This window comes from Gossypium hirsutum, chromosome D13 (assembly GCF_007990345.1).
Source record: "Gossypium hirsutum isolate 1008001.06 chromosome D13, Gossypium_hirsutum_v2.1, whole genome shotgun sequence".
Classification (NCBI taxonomy): Eukaryota; Viridiplantae; Streptophyta; class Magnoliopsida; order Malvales; family Malvaceae; genus Gossypium; species Gossypium hirsutum.
The window spans coordinates 49,585,425-49,600,914 of NC_053449.1; the positions used below are offsets into that span (position 1 = coordinate 49,585,425).

Consider the following 15,490-nt stretch of genomic DNA (forward strand, 5'->3'; position numbering starts at 1 on the left):
CTTTTGGATCAACATTTGTAATTTTGACAACTATGATCCCATGAGATTATGTTATAATTTTTGTTAATTCATATTTTAATAAAAACTATATTAATAATGTTATTAAATTATATATTTTTATTTTTATTTAATTATATTTAGTAATAATTATATTAAAATATAATTAAATTATTTATTATTTTAATAATAATCTTAGTAAAATTTAATAACAATAATTATGTACTTAAAATAAATTTATTAAGGGTACTCTAGTCATTTTAGCTTTTTTTCTTATACTATTATAGTATCATTCCATTCAACCAAACACAAGAATATTATTACAGTTCTATTCCTTTCCATTCAACCAAACAATTAAATTACTGATTACAGTTCTATTCCATTATAGTTCTATTCCATTTCAACTCTATTCCATTATAACTCTATTTTATTACAGCGAACCAAACGTGTCTTAAGTATTTAAAGGGAAGAAATATTTTACTCTCTTTCAATAAAAAGAACTAAAATTCAATCTGAAATATAGTTAAGGGACTTTTGTAGTACTTTTAACCGAACCCATTCTATTTTCTTTTGATAATAGGGTTTGTTTGTTTTACTGAAAATTACTTCTAGAAAATGATTTTTGGAAAATAATTTATTTTCCTGAAAAATTTAATATTTTTTGGTGTTTTGGATAAATCTGTATAAAATATTTTCTGTTGTTTAACAAATTTCTTAGAAATATTTTATAAAAGATATTTTCAATGAAACAAACATACTTTATAAAAGATATTTTCAATGAAACAAACATACTTATATGAGATTTTCATCTTTTTATTGTTTAATTGAGTTTATTTTATATCTACAAATTTTATATTTTACATTGTTTTTGCATATATTAAATTTTTTTTGTTAAATTCAGATTCATTACAACGTCATTTTTTAGTTACATGATTATCAAGTGAGTATTTTTTATTTAAAAATGTGACATTAACAAAATTGGCAAAAAAAAATTTAACAATGTCAACAATTGGACTTGATTTTTAAATTTGAAAAGTAGAATGATTAAATTCTTGAAAATAAAATTACATAGACTAAATTATAAAATTTTGAAGAATACATAGACTTATGACATATTTAACCTTTATACTACAAAACATTTATCATTAATATATTATAATTGTAATAAATATTTATTATTAAAATATTAATATTGAATATTTTCAATAATATGTGAAGAATATTATTTAAAATTATTATTTTAAAATTTAAATATTAAATAGTTTATTAAAATAATACATTATATTATTATATTAATAATTTATTATATGACTAAACATAAATAATTAAATGTTTATGTTTAATAATTTATTATTAATATAATAATATTAAATTTGATTTAAGTTAATTTTTGAATAAAAATAAAATACTTAATAGAGAAGCTCTCTAAAATGGTAAATCGTTTTATAAGAGAAATGTTTATTTTCTATTCGTAAATTATTTTATTTGAACCGAACACAGAAAAATGGAGAAGATATTTTCTTTAAAACGTTTTTCAACCGACCCTAAGGAGAAAAGCAAAGTGTATGAAGGATATTATGGTCATTTTTAGCTAATAAAACACACAGCTAGATCTAAAGATTTAAGAATTCGAAAACCCCAACGGTCATCTCCATCCGCTTCTCACAAGCAAAAACTTCCCATCACCCCCTTTCTGCTTCTCTACAAATTCAAATTTAAATTTAAATTCAAATTCGAAGCCCTCCCTCACTCCCTCTCTTTCTCAGAGATCTCAAATCTTTCTTCTTCTTCTTTTTTTCTTGTCTATACATTCTTCTTTTTTCTGAAAACTCCCAAAATACGAGAGTGAAAACAATGAAATCAACTGCAGAAGCCGCCGTTGCCGAGAATGGCCGGTTTTTGGGGAGCATTTCCACTTCTTCGCTTCGAAATCTGCTTCCTAAATCAAAACTTAAGAAAAGCATCAAGAAATCCAACTCTGAAAACACTCCTCCACCAGATCCCAACATTATTCAAATAAATAATTCAGCCCAGTTTTCCCCCAAATCTCCACTCTCCAAATCGCTTACTTCTGACTCCTTCGTTAACCCATCTGACGCTCATCCCCAAATTCCGCTTTCTATGGACTCTTCCGTCAAGGTATAGTTAAACAACATCAGTATTTCCTTCTTCTTCTTCTTCTTTTAAGAAAAATGATATAGGTTGAACCATTGTTTGGAATTTAAGCAGAAAGATATGGTTGAATCCGAAGAACAAAATGGAGAATTGACGAATTTAGATCCATCCGTCAAGGTAAGCTCAATTTCAGTGCAACACAGTTCTCATAATTTTAAAGCTTTTAGCATATTTCTAAACTTGATTTTGAACTTTTTCTGGGTTTTTTCAATCTTTAGCAAAGTTGAAAACCGAACTTGCTTTTTAAGTTTGACTCAATTTCCATTTTTTTTGAACAAATAGGTGGTAGTGAGAATTAGACCCATAAATGGTCAAGAAAAAGAAGTGGATCGAACAGTGAGGAAGGTTTCTTCAGATTCTTTATCAGTCGGTGACCGCAAATTCACATTCGATTCTGTTCTTGATGCAAATTCCAGTCAGGTTAGTCAGTAGAAGCAATTTTCAAATCTTTATTTATATTTTTCCTTTTTAGAAAAAATGGGTGTGTTGACTCATAATAAACTGTATTTTTTTGGTGGCTACCAGGAGAATGTTTTTCAGCTAATTGGTGTTCCTTTGGTTAAAAATGCATTAGCTGGTTTCAACACTTCAATTTTGTCATATGGACAGGTACTCTTTAGAATATATAAATATATTTTAAGCTCTTTATCTGTTTGATGAGCATTCATAACAATAAAATTTGATGGTGAGTTGTGTATAAAGTAACCATGGTTAATGCCAAATTACTTGTCAATAGACTGGAAGTGGAAAGACTTATACAATGTGGGGTCCACCAAGCGCCATGGTTGAGGACCATTCACCTGCGAGCCACCAGGGGATTGTTCCTCGTATCTTCCAAATGCTGTTCTCTGAGATTCAAAGGGTATGCTCTTCTGTTTTCCTTATTCTGAATTTTATTAGAAAATGAGTATTAGGACTTAGGAGTTTGAAAGTGTAGTTCATTGCTTCATATGTTTAAATTTTGTAGGAACAAGAGAACTCTGATGGGAGACAGACAAATTATCAGTGTCGTTGCTCCTTTCTTGAGGTATGTACTGGATTGAAGTAGTCTAGTTTGCCGTCCTGAATCTGAATGCTTGTATAAAACAATGTCTGGACCTTTTGTTAGACATAATGTAATGCTTTCTGTACGTTTATTCTCAGATTTACAATGAGCAAATTGGGGATTTACTCGATCCAACTCAAAGGAACCTTGAGGTAAATGTTTGCCTATACTTATTTTCCCATTCAAGCAGTTTCCCAGAGTTTATTGCTTCAGGGTGGTGCATAATTGGTTTGTTGGACATTGTTTTCCAGATAAAGGACGATCCAAAGAATGGATTGTACGTTGAGAATTTGACAGAAGAATATGTTTCTAGCTATGAGGATGTAACTCAAGTTTTGATTAAGGTAGGCAGGCAACCATACCAGCTGAAATAATGTTTTCAATGCATATTTATCTAACACGTTTTCTTTAAAATATTTATATTTAGTATAATCTTTACTCATAAGTCTATTTAACAATAGTGTTTTAATGATGTTAAACTTGTTATCGCTGAATTGAATAGTGTATATATAAATTTTAACTAAAAAACTGTAGGTAGTTTTTTATAAATGGATACCTATTATTAGTTTCTAGTCAATTATCTAATTTAGTTGGTGTCAACTGGCAAAAGCTTTAATCATAGTACTGATAGGAGAAATTTTATCAGTGATAAAAAATAAATATAATAAAGAATAAAGAAGATCATAGATATATTATTGACTTGAAATTTTCGTTCCATGCATGTATTTATTACTCTTTACGTGTGTTACAGGGGCTTTCAAGTAGGAAGGTTGGAGCAACAACTGTAAATTCCAAGAGCTCTCGGTCTCACATTGTTTTTACTTTTTTCATTGAATCTTGGTGCAAGGTACAGAGCCAAATCTTGATTTTATATCATTGAAGTCAAGACAAGATTTAGTTGCTAATCTTTTCTTTTGGGTGTCAACCAGTCTGGTTTTGTTCGATGACATTTTACTGTTGATGTTGTTCACTTAAATGATCAATGTTATGAAATGTACTCGTGCACATCTAGAATATAAGTGCTGCTGTTCTAGAAATAATGAGCTGATCATCATTGATTCATACAGCAGGGAGCTTCATCAAAATGTTTCAGCAGTTCAAAAACAAGCAGAATCAGCTTGATTGACCTTGCAGGATTGGATAGAAACAAACTTGAAGATGTTGGTAGACAACATGTACTGGAAGGCAAAAATGTCAAGAAGTCCTTATCACAACTTGGGTATGTTCATCATTACCTTTATATAATCTGGAAGGTATTATTGCGTATGGCTAGAGCTGATTGATATAATCTTTTCTTGTTTCATTGGTGTAGGTATTTGGTGAACACTCTTGCAAAAGAAACTCAACCTGAAAAACCTGAAGATGTTCCATATGGGGGTTCCTGTTTAACACGTATATTGAGAGAATCCCTTGGTGGCAATGCCAAACTCACAGTTATTTGCAATATTTCTGCAAACAACAGGTATTCTTAACATTTTTTGACTTTGTTCTTTATGTACAGAACCTTATTAATCGATAAGCTGCAATTTTTTTTCTGAGGTCATTATTTAAGCTAAGCTTATTGTTTTTGACTGCAGAAATACAAGTGAAATACTGAGCACTCTTAGATTTGGGCAAAGGGTTAAAGCTGTAAGAAACGAGCCAGTAATAAATGAAATATCTGAAGATGATGTAAATGGCTTGAGTGATCAGATTCGTCAACTGAAGGTCGAAAAGTTTCTACATTAGTTGCCCTTTTTATTGTACTTAATCATAACTTGACTTGCTGTTATATCAATTACAGGAAGAGCTTATAAGAGCAAAGTCTGATGCATATAACTCAGTTGGGAGTACAAGTGGATATTTTAAAGGGTGGAATGCACGTGAAAGCTTGAACCAGTTAAGAATAAGCCTTAACCGCTCTTTGATCCTGCCACGCATAGATAACGAATACGAGGAAGAGATTAATATTGGCGAGGAAGATGTAAAGGAACTACGTCAGCAGCTAGATTATTTAGATAGCTCTTGTGAGACAAACTTAAGAGATCCATCGGACAAGAGAGGTTCCATTCAGTCTTCTGTAAAAGAAAGTTGTGAGACAGACTTGCTGAGTGAAGATGACATTCATTGCCCAAAAGAAACAGAGATAGAAGAAATTGATGAAGTGGAACTTCCTCCCATGTCCAGTCCTGAACCAGCTGATGACCTTTCAGTTACATCAAAAACTTTGAAGGCTGTTGATCCTTCAATTAGAAGTAGCATCTCCATCAGCCCACATCGTCGGTCTTCAATCCTCGAAGAGCCTACATTGTCTGAATCTCCCAAAATTGCAAATAATCTAAGGAAAAGCATGGCTGTTCCGTCAGCACTTTTGGCCAGTCAGAAAAATGTATCAGAGAGTTCAGAGTCAGAGGTATTACGACAGTCGCTCAAATATAGTGACCACATCAGGTCCTCATTACGTACAAGCAAGACGTTTTTAGGACCTACAGAGTCTTTGGCTGCAAGCCTTCAAAGGGGCCTGCAGATTATTGATCAACACCAGCATAGTTCAGTTCCCAACAGATCTTCAGTTGCCTTCTCTTTCGAACACCTGATGCTGAAACCTTCTCCAGAAGCAGACAAGGCCAATGCTTCTGTTCAAACATTACCAAATGACAAACCATCTCCTGATGGCTCTTCTACTCCTTTGTTTTGTTCATCTTGCCAAAGGAAGTTTGAAAATAACCACCCTGATGAGGTTCGGGATAGCTTGAAGACATGGATTGTAACGGTTGATAACCAACAGAGAGATGGCGGGAACACAGTATGTTCAAGGAAACATTTTCTCTTTTATGGTTTGCTTGTTCCATACTTATTAGTTTTTTGTTGCTTCCATTTCAGGTGGAAGAAGCCTCCATAAAAGAGAAAACACTTGAAAGTGTTTGTAAGGAGCAAGCAGCCAAAATTGAGCAGTTAACCCAGCTGGTAATAATTTTATTGACCTCTTTAGTCTTTAGAAATAAGAACATGCATAACTGGATTAAATCTGATGGTTTAAAACTACTACAGGTGGAAAAATACAAACTTGAAAGAGAAATTTCTGCAATTGAACATGCTCCTGAGCCTCTGAAGAATGAAATAATACCGTTTGATGAGCAGTCCAACAACGGTGAAAATGGAAAAGAATATTTTGATATGACTGAAAAGGAAGCACTTCTTCAGGAGATTCAGACATTGAAGAGTAAATTGCAGTCATATACTGCTTCTCCATCACCAAACAAGTCTACTGAAATACTGAGGTCCTCTTTGTTGTCACGTTCCATTCAATTGCGAAAAAGTGTAGACTGTCGTAATAACAGCGAGGAAGAACTTGAGCGAGAAAGACAAAGATGGATGGAAATGGAAAGTGACTGGATATCCCTGACCGATGAACTCAGGATGGATCTGGAATCTAACCGCTGCCGTGCCGAAAAAGTAGAGATGGAACTGAAATTAGAGAAGAAGTGTACCGAGGAGTTAGATGATGCTCTTAGCAGAGCTGTCCTTGGTCATGCTAGAATGGTTGAACACTATGCTGATCTTCAAGAAAAATACAATGATCTGGTTACGAAGCACCAGGCGATAATGGAAGGCATAGCAGAGATAAAGAAGGCAGCAGCAAAGGCAGGAAGCAAAGGTCATGGTGCACGTTTTGCCAAATCCCTGGCGGCTGAGCTCTCAGCTCTTAGAGTGGAAAGGGAAAGGGAGAAAGAACAATTGAAAAAAGAGAACAAAAGTCTCAGAATCCAGCTAAGAGACACAGCAGAGGCAGTTCACGCTGCTGGAGAACTCCTAGTTAGGCTGAGAGAAGCTGAGCAAGCTGCCTCAATTGCTGAGGTAAACTAACTTCTACATTTATACTGCTACATAAAAGGAACTGCAGAATTGATCCTAACTTGAATTTTTTTTTACAGGAGAACTTTAGTAATGTTCAGCAAGAGAATGAAAAGTTGAAAAAGCAAGTGGATAAGTTGAAAAGAAAACACAAGATGGAAATGGTGACCATGAAACAGTACCTTGCAGAGAGCAGATTGCCAGAATCTGCACTGCAACCATTATATCGAGAGGATTCAGATGTAGCAGCATCACACAACAGCAGTGCAATTCTATATGATGATCAGGCTTGGAGAGCAGAATTCGGAGCAATATATCAAGAACATTACTAATTCATCTAAAACAAATCTGACCTTACTTCGGTCAGAATGAAGATATGTATACCTATGTTGTTTGTGAGTGTCGGATACGGGTATGTATCTTACACAATTTAATTCTTTTAAAAATGTTTTTTTTTTTTGGTGTGTAAAAGTTACAAGTCAATTTTATACCCATATCCGGATATATATATGTTGGACATGGGTGAGAGCAAGAGGGACACAAACTACTATTCTTGTATTGAATGCATCATCTGATCTCTAATAAATTTTTTTTGAGTCTACGATGTCATGTCAGCAACGCATTCTTTGGGGTATTAATAATAGATTTTCTATTGAAATTTGCCTTTGAAACGTTTTCATGCAGAACTTAAATCTTCAATTTAAAAATTCTTTTTATCTTTTTCTTTTCATTTAAGAAATTATTTCAAATGAGCTATTGCATAAAATTATTTCTTTGGCCTAAAATTATCAATGGTTGTAAGGTTTCTTAAAGGCTATATATGAAAGGAAAAAGAAAGAATTATTTCTCTACGATTATTTATTTAATGGAAAAATATTTTTTTTATAATTAAATAAAATGATGAATTGTAAAGTACTAGTTTTGGGTTGAGTATTTGGATTTTGTAATGGATTGAATTAGTTTTGATTTGGGTTGAATATGGGTAACAAGTTCAAGCTTAGTTATAAAATGATTTGGTGTCCAATAAAAATATTAGGGTAAATTACATTATTAGTCACTAAATTATGTGTAGATTTTTTTATTTTGGCTACTGAATTATTCAAAAGTTTTCGGTTGTTAAAATCGAAAGCTCTCTTCCTCTTCTCTTCTATAGTTTAGTTTTTTTTTCATGAAACAACTTTAGATATTACAAATCTGTGAACAAAAACTCAAACAACTTCTTTTTTCGATTTCTAACACTAATCGTCAAATCAACTTGGATCTAATGTATGTTCTTCTATTCGTCAATGGGTACTAATCTATCGTATTGAACATCGAATCGTCACTTGGAGCTTTTTGGTGGAACTAAAAAAAAAACTTAATAGCGTGGTGACTTGAATAAAATATTTGAATAGTTTAGACATTTCTAATAGTTCAATGACCAAATTGTAACTTTTTTTAGTTAAGTAAACAAAACAAAAACATACCTGTAGTTTAGTGACTAATGGTGTAGTTTGCCCAAAAAAAATATGGAAGCTTCATAAAACGCCGTCGTTTGCAGATAATCAAAACAAAATATCAGATGTCTTGTAAAGAAAAGATAGATAGGCACGTCGAGAAAGGGGGAAAAGGAACTCATAGTAGTTTTTGGACAAAAATGGCTACTTCGGATTCTCCAAACACTTCAGCTGGATCTGATATTGAAACAAACCCTAATCCTAATTCTTCAAAAGCCATAATCCTAACACCATCCAATTCCAATTCCCCTGCCGTATGCCTCTTCCAATTCGCAGGAGACTCCGCCGCCGGTGCCTTCATGGGCTCCATCTTTGGCTACGGTATTATTTTTCTCTTTTCATTGCTAAATATTTTATGATTTTTCCCTCTCTCGGGGTTTTTTTTGGCGTTGTTGGTAAGTTTGGTACAGAACAAATTTTTGGGAATTTTTCCATTGAATTTCTTGGTAAGTTTAGTTTTGATGTTATTTGTGAATTTAGGTTTTTGAAAATTTTAAGTCAGATCAGAACTCTTTTTTCTTTGTGTAATTTTATTTTTTTGCATGAACTTTTTTATTTTAGTACATATGAGTTTAAACTTAGAATATCGTATGTACCGATGGAATATTGATAGTAATTGAGTGGAGAAGATAGTCATTATATCTGAACAGTGGATTATTCTGTTTTTATGCATTTCTAATTGTAATTTAGATTGAATAATTTCCTTTGGCTTCTGTCTTTAAGCTTGAACATTAACCCTTTTGAGAACTTTAGACTTTTAAAAGATTGAGCTATTACGTATTTGATTTTGTGTGAGAAGTAGGATTTTATGCTTTCATTTAGGTTCTTGGTTGTCCTAAAATGCATGTTCAATGTCCTGAAAATTTTGTTTCAAGGTTAGGGCTTGACCAATAGTGGCTGAGCTTTCTTTTGGGCAGTATTTTCGACTAGACCATCTGATCTTTTTTCTGTGGCTCATTGTGTGCCTGAAATCAGGTGTATACTTTAATTTTTCTCTTTCCATGTCTGTCTTAGGGTCAGGATTGATTAAAAAGAAAGGCTTTAAAGGATCCTTTGTGGAGGCAGGATCTTACGCCAAGGTATGAGAATCTCATGATCACAAAATAATGCAATTCTAGTTTTTCCCCTCTTGAGTGAACAAATCTTTCGGTTATATCACATTGTTTTCTCTTTATAGACATTTGCAGTTTTGTCCGGCGTTCACAGTTTGGTTGTTTGCTTTTTGAAGAGGCTTCGGGGAAAAGATGATGGTATGCCTTGTAAAATCGGAGTAACATTGCCTCTTTTTTTTTTTTTTTTTTTGTGCTTGTTTTGCTGATATAGAGTTATTACCATTCTCTGCAGTTATTAATGCCGGTGTAGCCGGATGCTGCACTGGACTTGCTCTAAGTTTCCCAGGTACGAGAATCTCAAGTCTTATTCTTATGTTATAAAAATATCAGTTTCAGTTTGAACCTCATTTTGGCTTGAAATGGTTGGTTATGCAGGTGCACCTCAGGCACTTCTACAGAGCTGTCTCACCTTTGGGGCATTCTCATTTATCATCGAAGGGCTTAACAAGCAGCAGCCAGCATTGGCACATTCATTTTCTGCGAGAAACAAGAGTGCACACCACAAGGGACCTCGTCCTTTAGCACTACCCCTTTCTATCCCTATTCCGGATGAGCTGAAAGGAGCTTTTTCTTCGTTCTGCAAGTCCTTGGTAAAACCAAATAAAGGTAGGTTTCCTACAGGTAACTAAGTAGTAGGTGGACCATTTTTCATTTTTCCTGTTGTTTGTAGAATTTTGCAAGTGTTGAGAATGTAGACTGAAAGTTTTGTCTGAGATTTGAAGCTTTTTACAAGCAGAAAGATGAAATTGCTTCTTTTCTTGTGTTGATTCAATTATATTATCTGTCTGGTTCAGTAGTAAGAATGAATCAAATTTTGATTAGTTGTGAAGACAAAACAAATCGTTGATCGAGTCGATCCAAAGTACTGATTTTCTGACTGTGGCCACTTTGATACCTAGCTTATTAATGGATTATATGTTGTATGCAAAGGTGGCCTTGAGCGAGCATGGACTAACTTGTGACCCCATTTATTCAGAATTAAATTCCTTCATCGGTTGATAAATACTAATCATAGGCCATTAACCTATGATTATGATTACTTTCAACTTACTAGTATAAGAAAGGAAGTCATTTTTGGGTAGAAATGGTTTATAATAAGTTTTTCCCCCACTTTACGACCTCTATTAAGGTGTGTTTAACTTGAAAACTATTATAGGATGGAGAAGTGGTAGTCTGGTATGGTTTGAATGAGAACGGGCACCATAGCCTTTTTTTCCAAGCCCCCTTCCACCGCAACTTTTAATCCCTACTATTTTATTATAATTATTCAATTAATACTTGCATTTTTAAAGGATGGACTAATAAAGTTATATTTATTTTAAGTTAAACATAAATAAAATAGTAGTTCAAACAAAACTAGCAATTTTAATTAACTTTTCGAAAAAAAGAGTTGTATAAAAGCAATTTTTTAATTACTATGGCTTAAACCAAAAAATGCCCTCAGCACTGTTTTTGTCCCCAAAATGGATATGTTTACACCATAAAGAAAGATTCCGTTTTGAAAATTTTATTTACATATTTATAATGAAATTAAAAAGATAAATTATTTATTTATTTTCTTGTCAGTTCCCAGATTTTCTCAATAACCTCTTCTTCTAGCAAAATCTATTCATTCTACCAAAAAACAAGAAGTTATGGCAATCACCTACAGCCCTAGCAAAAGGAAATTATGTTCGACAACCACCTAATTAAAGCATTTGAATATGTGATAGAATCCAATATTGTTTCGTAAACCCTTAAAAAACATATATTGATAAAAATTCCAACAACCCAAAACTTACCTTGAACATCATTCAGACCCCATTCCCCAGACCTATTATCACTACATCTCAACAAAAATAATTGAAGCCGAAAGATAGTTAGAGAACCACCACCAAGGTCAAAGATTAAAGCTCACTAACAAAACCAATATCCTATTATGCAGCTTTAATGGAGGAAAGAACACCAAAATGAGAAGAAAAAGCCTTTTATGCTTCGCCCATGGTAAGAAAGCAAATTCAAGGAAACTATTAAACAAGTATCTGAAGAGCTAAATCATAACATCTTGATTTTGTATCTTTGAATCAACCAGGAGAAAAGATGAAGATGAAAGAGATATGTAATATTAAACTATAATTTAATTATAAATGCTACATGTTAAACTTTAATTGGTTTTCAGATCTTTTTAATCGGTTGGACCAAAATTGTTAACAGAATGAAAGTTTAAATGCGAAAAAACGTTATAGTTTGAAGGTATGTTTAATTATTTATTAAAATTTTATTATCTTATGTAAATATAATTCTAAAAAATTTGACTTATTTATCTTCCTGATAAATAAATTTGACTTAATTATTAATTTAATAAATATCAATAAAATACATTTTTGTTGTATTTATAAATTTTAAATAAGGTCTTTAATGGTATTTTTTTTTCTCAATATAATTCATCTCATCACCTATGTTACGATTGAATCTAAATGCATATCTTATTATTGTTTTTAATCTTACTACTGCAATAATAATCTCACCATTACCATTAATTTTAATCTTACTGTCCATTAGATAGACTTTATTAAAAAAAAAAAGAAAAAAGATCACTTCATAAATTTTACAGAAACTCTTAAGTAATACAAAAATTTGCACATCCATTATGTTTCCATTTTTCCTTGTTCCTCATATATGTTTTCGTTAAATAGGGATTAAGGTTTGCTTTTGTTTATCTTTATTCCTCGTACATTAATTTTGTTAATTAGGATTTTGGTTTGAGATTAGGGTTTAATTTCAATTATTAATTTTGTTAACTTACATTTGAGTTTAACCTTTAAGATTTTAAATTTAATGTTAAAATTATGGTTTAGGGTTTTATTATTTGTTCCAAGGTTTAAGATTATGGTTTTAGGTGATGGCTGGTCTTTGAGCTTTGTTTTCGTTTTTCTTTTCGAATCTTGGGCTTATAGCTCATGGTTAAAATTTAGGGCATGTTTTTGTTTTTCCTTCTTTTTCATATATTTTATTATCGTTTTAATTTTGTTGATTAGGATTTAGGGTTTGAAATTTAGATATTAGTTCAGGGCATGTTGATAATCGGAAGAAATTCTCATACCTAATTTTCATTGATGATTATTTTCTGCAATTCAGAATGTTTGATATAAATGTTGGAAAGTGAGAATCAAATTCTATTCATTGGTGCATCTAATCTTGTTCACTTTAATTGAATACAAATCACATTATTCATGAGACAGAAAATTCAACGTGGGAAAGAAAAGAAAACTAAAAACATTTTAATATTATATTTTAAAGATCATATTCATGAGCATTAGTCGGATGAATTAAGTTTTCCTTTATGACAACATGATTCAAAGCATTCAATAACAGTTGGGCTTTTAATATGAAGCCCAACATGTTTCCCATTGACGACTACACCCTACGAAGCTTAAACCCAGCCCCAACTCCATTAAGGATGTAAAGGTAATTTCATAAAACTAGGGTTTTCTGGTGTGTATATCCCTTCCCTGCTTCAAGTCTCCGCCCGTCATTCCCGAGCTTCCTTCTTGTTGTTTCACTTTTTTTTTTAAAAAATAAAAATAAAAACCCCATTAAGGCTTGAACTCTTCTTCAGCCAAAATGGGTATGTCTCAAATTCCTGTAAAATTTCATTTCTCTTTGAATTATGTAATTAGTGTTCTTTGCTTAATGTGTTTAATTTCATTTTACTATAGGTATTTCTCGTGATTCAATGCACAAGAGGCGTGCCACTGGTGGCAAAAAGAAGGCTTGGAGGAAGAAGAGAAAGTAATAAGCGAAACCCTTTGTTTTCTTTGCCTTTTTTGTTTTCTGTTTTTACTTTTCCTGGTCTTTTTTTTTCTCTGGTTGCTTAGAAAGTTGATTTTGAATGATTAAAAGAATGGGATTCTGTTCTTGTGTTTTACCTGATTTTGTAATCTAGTTTTGGCCTTTACTTTTAGATTTAGCTTCATTTTATTGTCATATGAGGATTTCAGAGCAATTTATTGAACTTTGTTTGTTTTTATTTTTAAAATTTATTTCTTGTTTGTTTAGATGCCTGGTTTTCTTTCGTATTGGGTTGCTTTTCACTTAATGTTTCCAATATTGGTTTATCGAGTAATCTAAGTTTTAGTGGTTTCTTTGAGGTATGAGCTTGGAAGGCAACCTGCTAACACAAAGCTGTCAAGCAACAAGACAGTCAGGAGGATTAGGGTTCGTGGTGGGAATGTGAAGTGGCGTGCTTTGAGGCTCGACACCGGAAACTACTCATGGGGAAGTGAGGCTGTGACTCGTAAGACCAGGATTTTGGATGTGGTGTACAATGCATCCAACAATGAGCTGGTTCGCACTCAAACTCTGGTGAAGAGTGCTATTGTTCAAGTTGATGCTGCTCCATTCAAGCAGTGGTATCTCCAGCACTATGGCATTGACATTGGTCGCAAGAAGAAATCAGCTGCAGCCAAGAAAGAAGGAGAGGTATGGGATTATTTATTTGTTCGGTTCACATCTATAATTACTTCCTATGCCGATGTGTGAATCATTTTAAAAGCTTTGGTAGTTGTTTTGGTTTGTATTCTTCCTTTAATGTTTCGGTGTCATTGTAATTGAACCTGGATATGATCCAATAAATATAAATCTGTTTTACTTAGAATGGAACTATTTTGTTATTCTCTTTTGCCCTTTCCTGCAAGTGGCTATTCTTGTCTTTGCATCGTTTCACTTGTCTAAACTAATTTTGATATTGCTATTTTGTTGTCTGTGCACATGAGAGGTTGTTACCATCAAGCGAGCATATGTATTTCAGTTGATGTCTGCACCTTCTCCAACTTGGGTTCATAAAAGTAGAAATAGTGGTTAATATTGTATTCAGGGCTTCTGCTTGAGCATAAAAATTTTATCTTTTTTGATGTTCTAAATATCTGACTGACTATGGCACTGCTTTCATTTTTACACCGTTCAACTTATTTCGTGTATAGGAAGGTGAAACTGCTACTGAGGAGGTGAAGAAAAGCAACCATGTATTGAGGAAGCTGGAGAAGCGTCAACAAAATCGCGCTCTTGACCCACATATTGAGGAACAATTTGGCAGTGGTCGTCTGTTGGCTTGTATCTCTTCACGGCCTGGTCAATGTGGCCGTGCAGATGGGTATGTTCTATACTAAAGCCTCAACCTCTCTTTTTATTCTAGGCTTCTCAAATGGAATTGCAAGAAAAAGAATAATTTTTTGAATAGCTAATAGCTTTCCCATCCACCTACTATTTTGTTTGTCTTACAAGCTATGATTGATTTCATTCTAACATTAGTGAAATGGGTTTTTCAGTTACATCTTGGAGGGCAAAGAGCTGGAGTTCTACATGAAGAAGATCCAGAGAAAGAAGGGGAAGGGAGCTGCTTAAAAAATTATTGCATAGTTTTCAGCATTCATATCAGAATGCCGCCCTTAGGGTTTGCCTTTCACATTTCCAGAACATTTAAAGTTGTGTTAGCATTGAACTTTTAATCTGGATCCCTGAGAGTTATTATTTTTGTATTGGAATTTAGATTATCTTTGAACTTTATAAATGCAGCTTATTTTGGTTGGTAAAGATGCAGATCTTCTGCTTTTATTTTTCCAGATTATGATTGTTCCAATGCGCAGAGTTTAGTGTGCATGTTCAAATGTTTTCTTTTAAGTGTTTGTGAAAGGTCAGGGTCATATTTTGTTATCTAATTATGCATATAAAGCACTTCAAGAAAAACGTATCCCACCACCAAGTCAACTTATTGTTAAATTTGATAGGTTTCGAACTATTGTGGCTTGTGGCTGAGTTAGAATTATTTCTGATCTTATGTTTGCCGTTTAATT

At 32.9% G+C, this 15,490-nt stretch overlaps 3 protein-coding genes across 4 annotated transcripts; all 3 read left to right on the top strand.

The window, feature by feature from the left end:
• Nucleotides 1–1,645: 1,645 nt before the first annotated feature.
• LOC107920516 (kinesin-like protein KIN-12F) lies at nt 1,646–7,652 on the top strand. 2 transcript variants are annotated; one of them, XM_041109022.1, is made up of 16 exons: nt 1,646–2,136; nt 2,227–2,289; nt 2,455–2,592; nt 2,698–2,781; nt 2,909–3,034; nt 3,140–3,199; nt 3,316–3,369; nt 3,469–3,561; nt 3,969–4,064; nt 4,288–4,436; nt 4,530–4,679; nt 4,795–4,924; nt 5,001–6,002; nt 6,080–6,163; nt 6,248–7,054; nt 7,132–7,652. In XM_041109022.1, the coding sequence occupies exons 1-16, from the start codon at nt 1,852–1,854 to the stop codon at nt 7,381–7,383; spliced, it is 3,573 nt and encodes a 1,190-aa protein (XP_040964956.1). In that variant the 5' UTR covers nt 1,646–1,851; the 3' UTR covers nt 7,384–7,652. The 2 variants fall into 2 exon arrangements, with proteins under 2 accessions (XP_040964956.1, XP_040964955.1); XM_041109021.1 differs by having other exon boundaries at nt 1,647–2,136; nt 4,285–4,436.
• A 946-nt stretch (nt 7,653–8,598) lies between these two features.
• Nucleotides 8,599–10,412, top strand: LOC107918358 (chloroplastic import inner membrane translocase subunit TIM22-2). Its single transcript, XM_016847895.2, has 5 exons — nt 8,599–8,868; nt 9,562–9,626; nt 9,725–9,797; nt 9,892–9,945; nt 10,035–10,412. The coding sequence occupies exons 1-5, from the start codon at nt 8,613–8,615 to the stop codon at nt 10,286–10,288; spliced, it is 702 nt and encodes a 233-aa protein (XP_016703384.2). The 5' UTR covers nt 8,599–8,612; the 3' UTR covers nt 10,289–10,412.
• A 2,646-nt stretch (nt 10,413–13,058) lies between these two features.
• On the top strand, nt 13,059–15,230 carry LOC107920570 (40S ribosomal protein S8). Its single transcript, XM_016850336.2, has 5 exons — nt 13,059–13,266; nt 13,358–13,430; nt 13,790–14,120; nt 14,621–14,790; nt 14,966–15,230. Exons 1-5 carry the CDS (start codon nt 13,263–13,265, stop codon nt 15,039–15,041), a joined length of 654 nt encoding a protein of 217 aa, XP_016705825.1. The 5' UTR covers nt 13,059–13,262; the 3' UTR covers nt 15,042–15,230.
• Nucleotides 15,231–15,490: the final 260 nt, after the last annotated feature.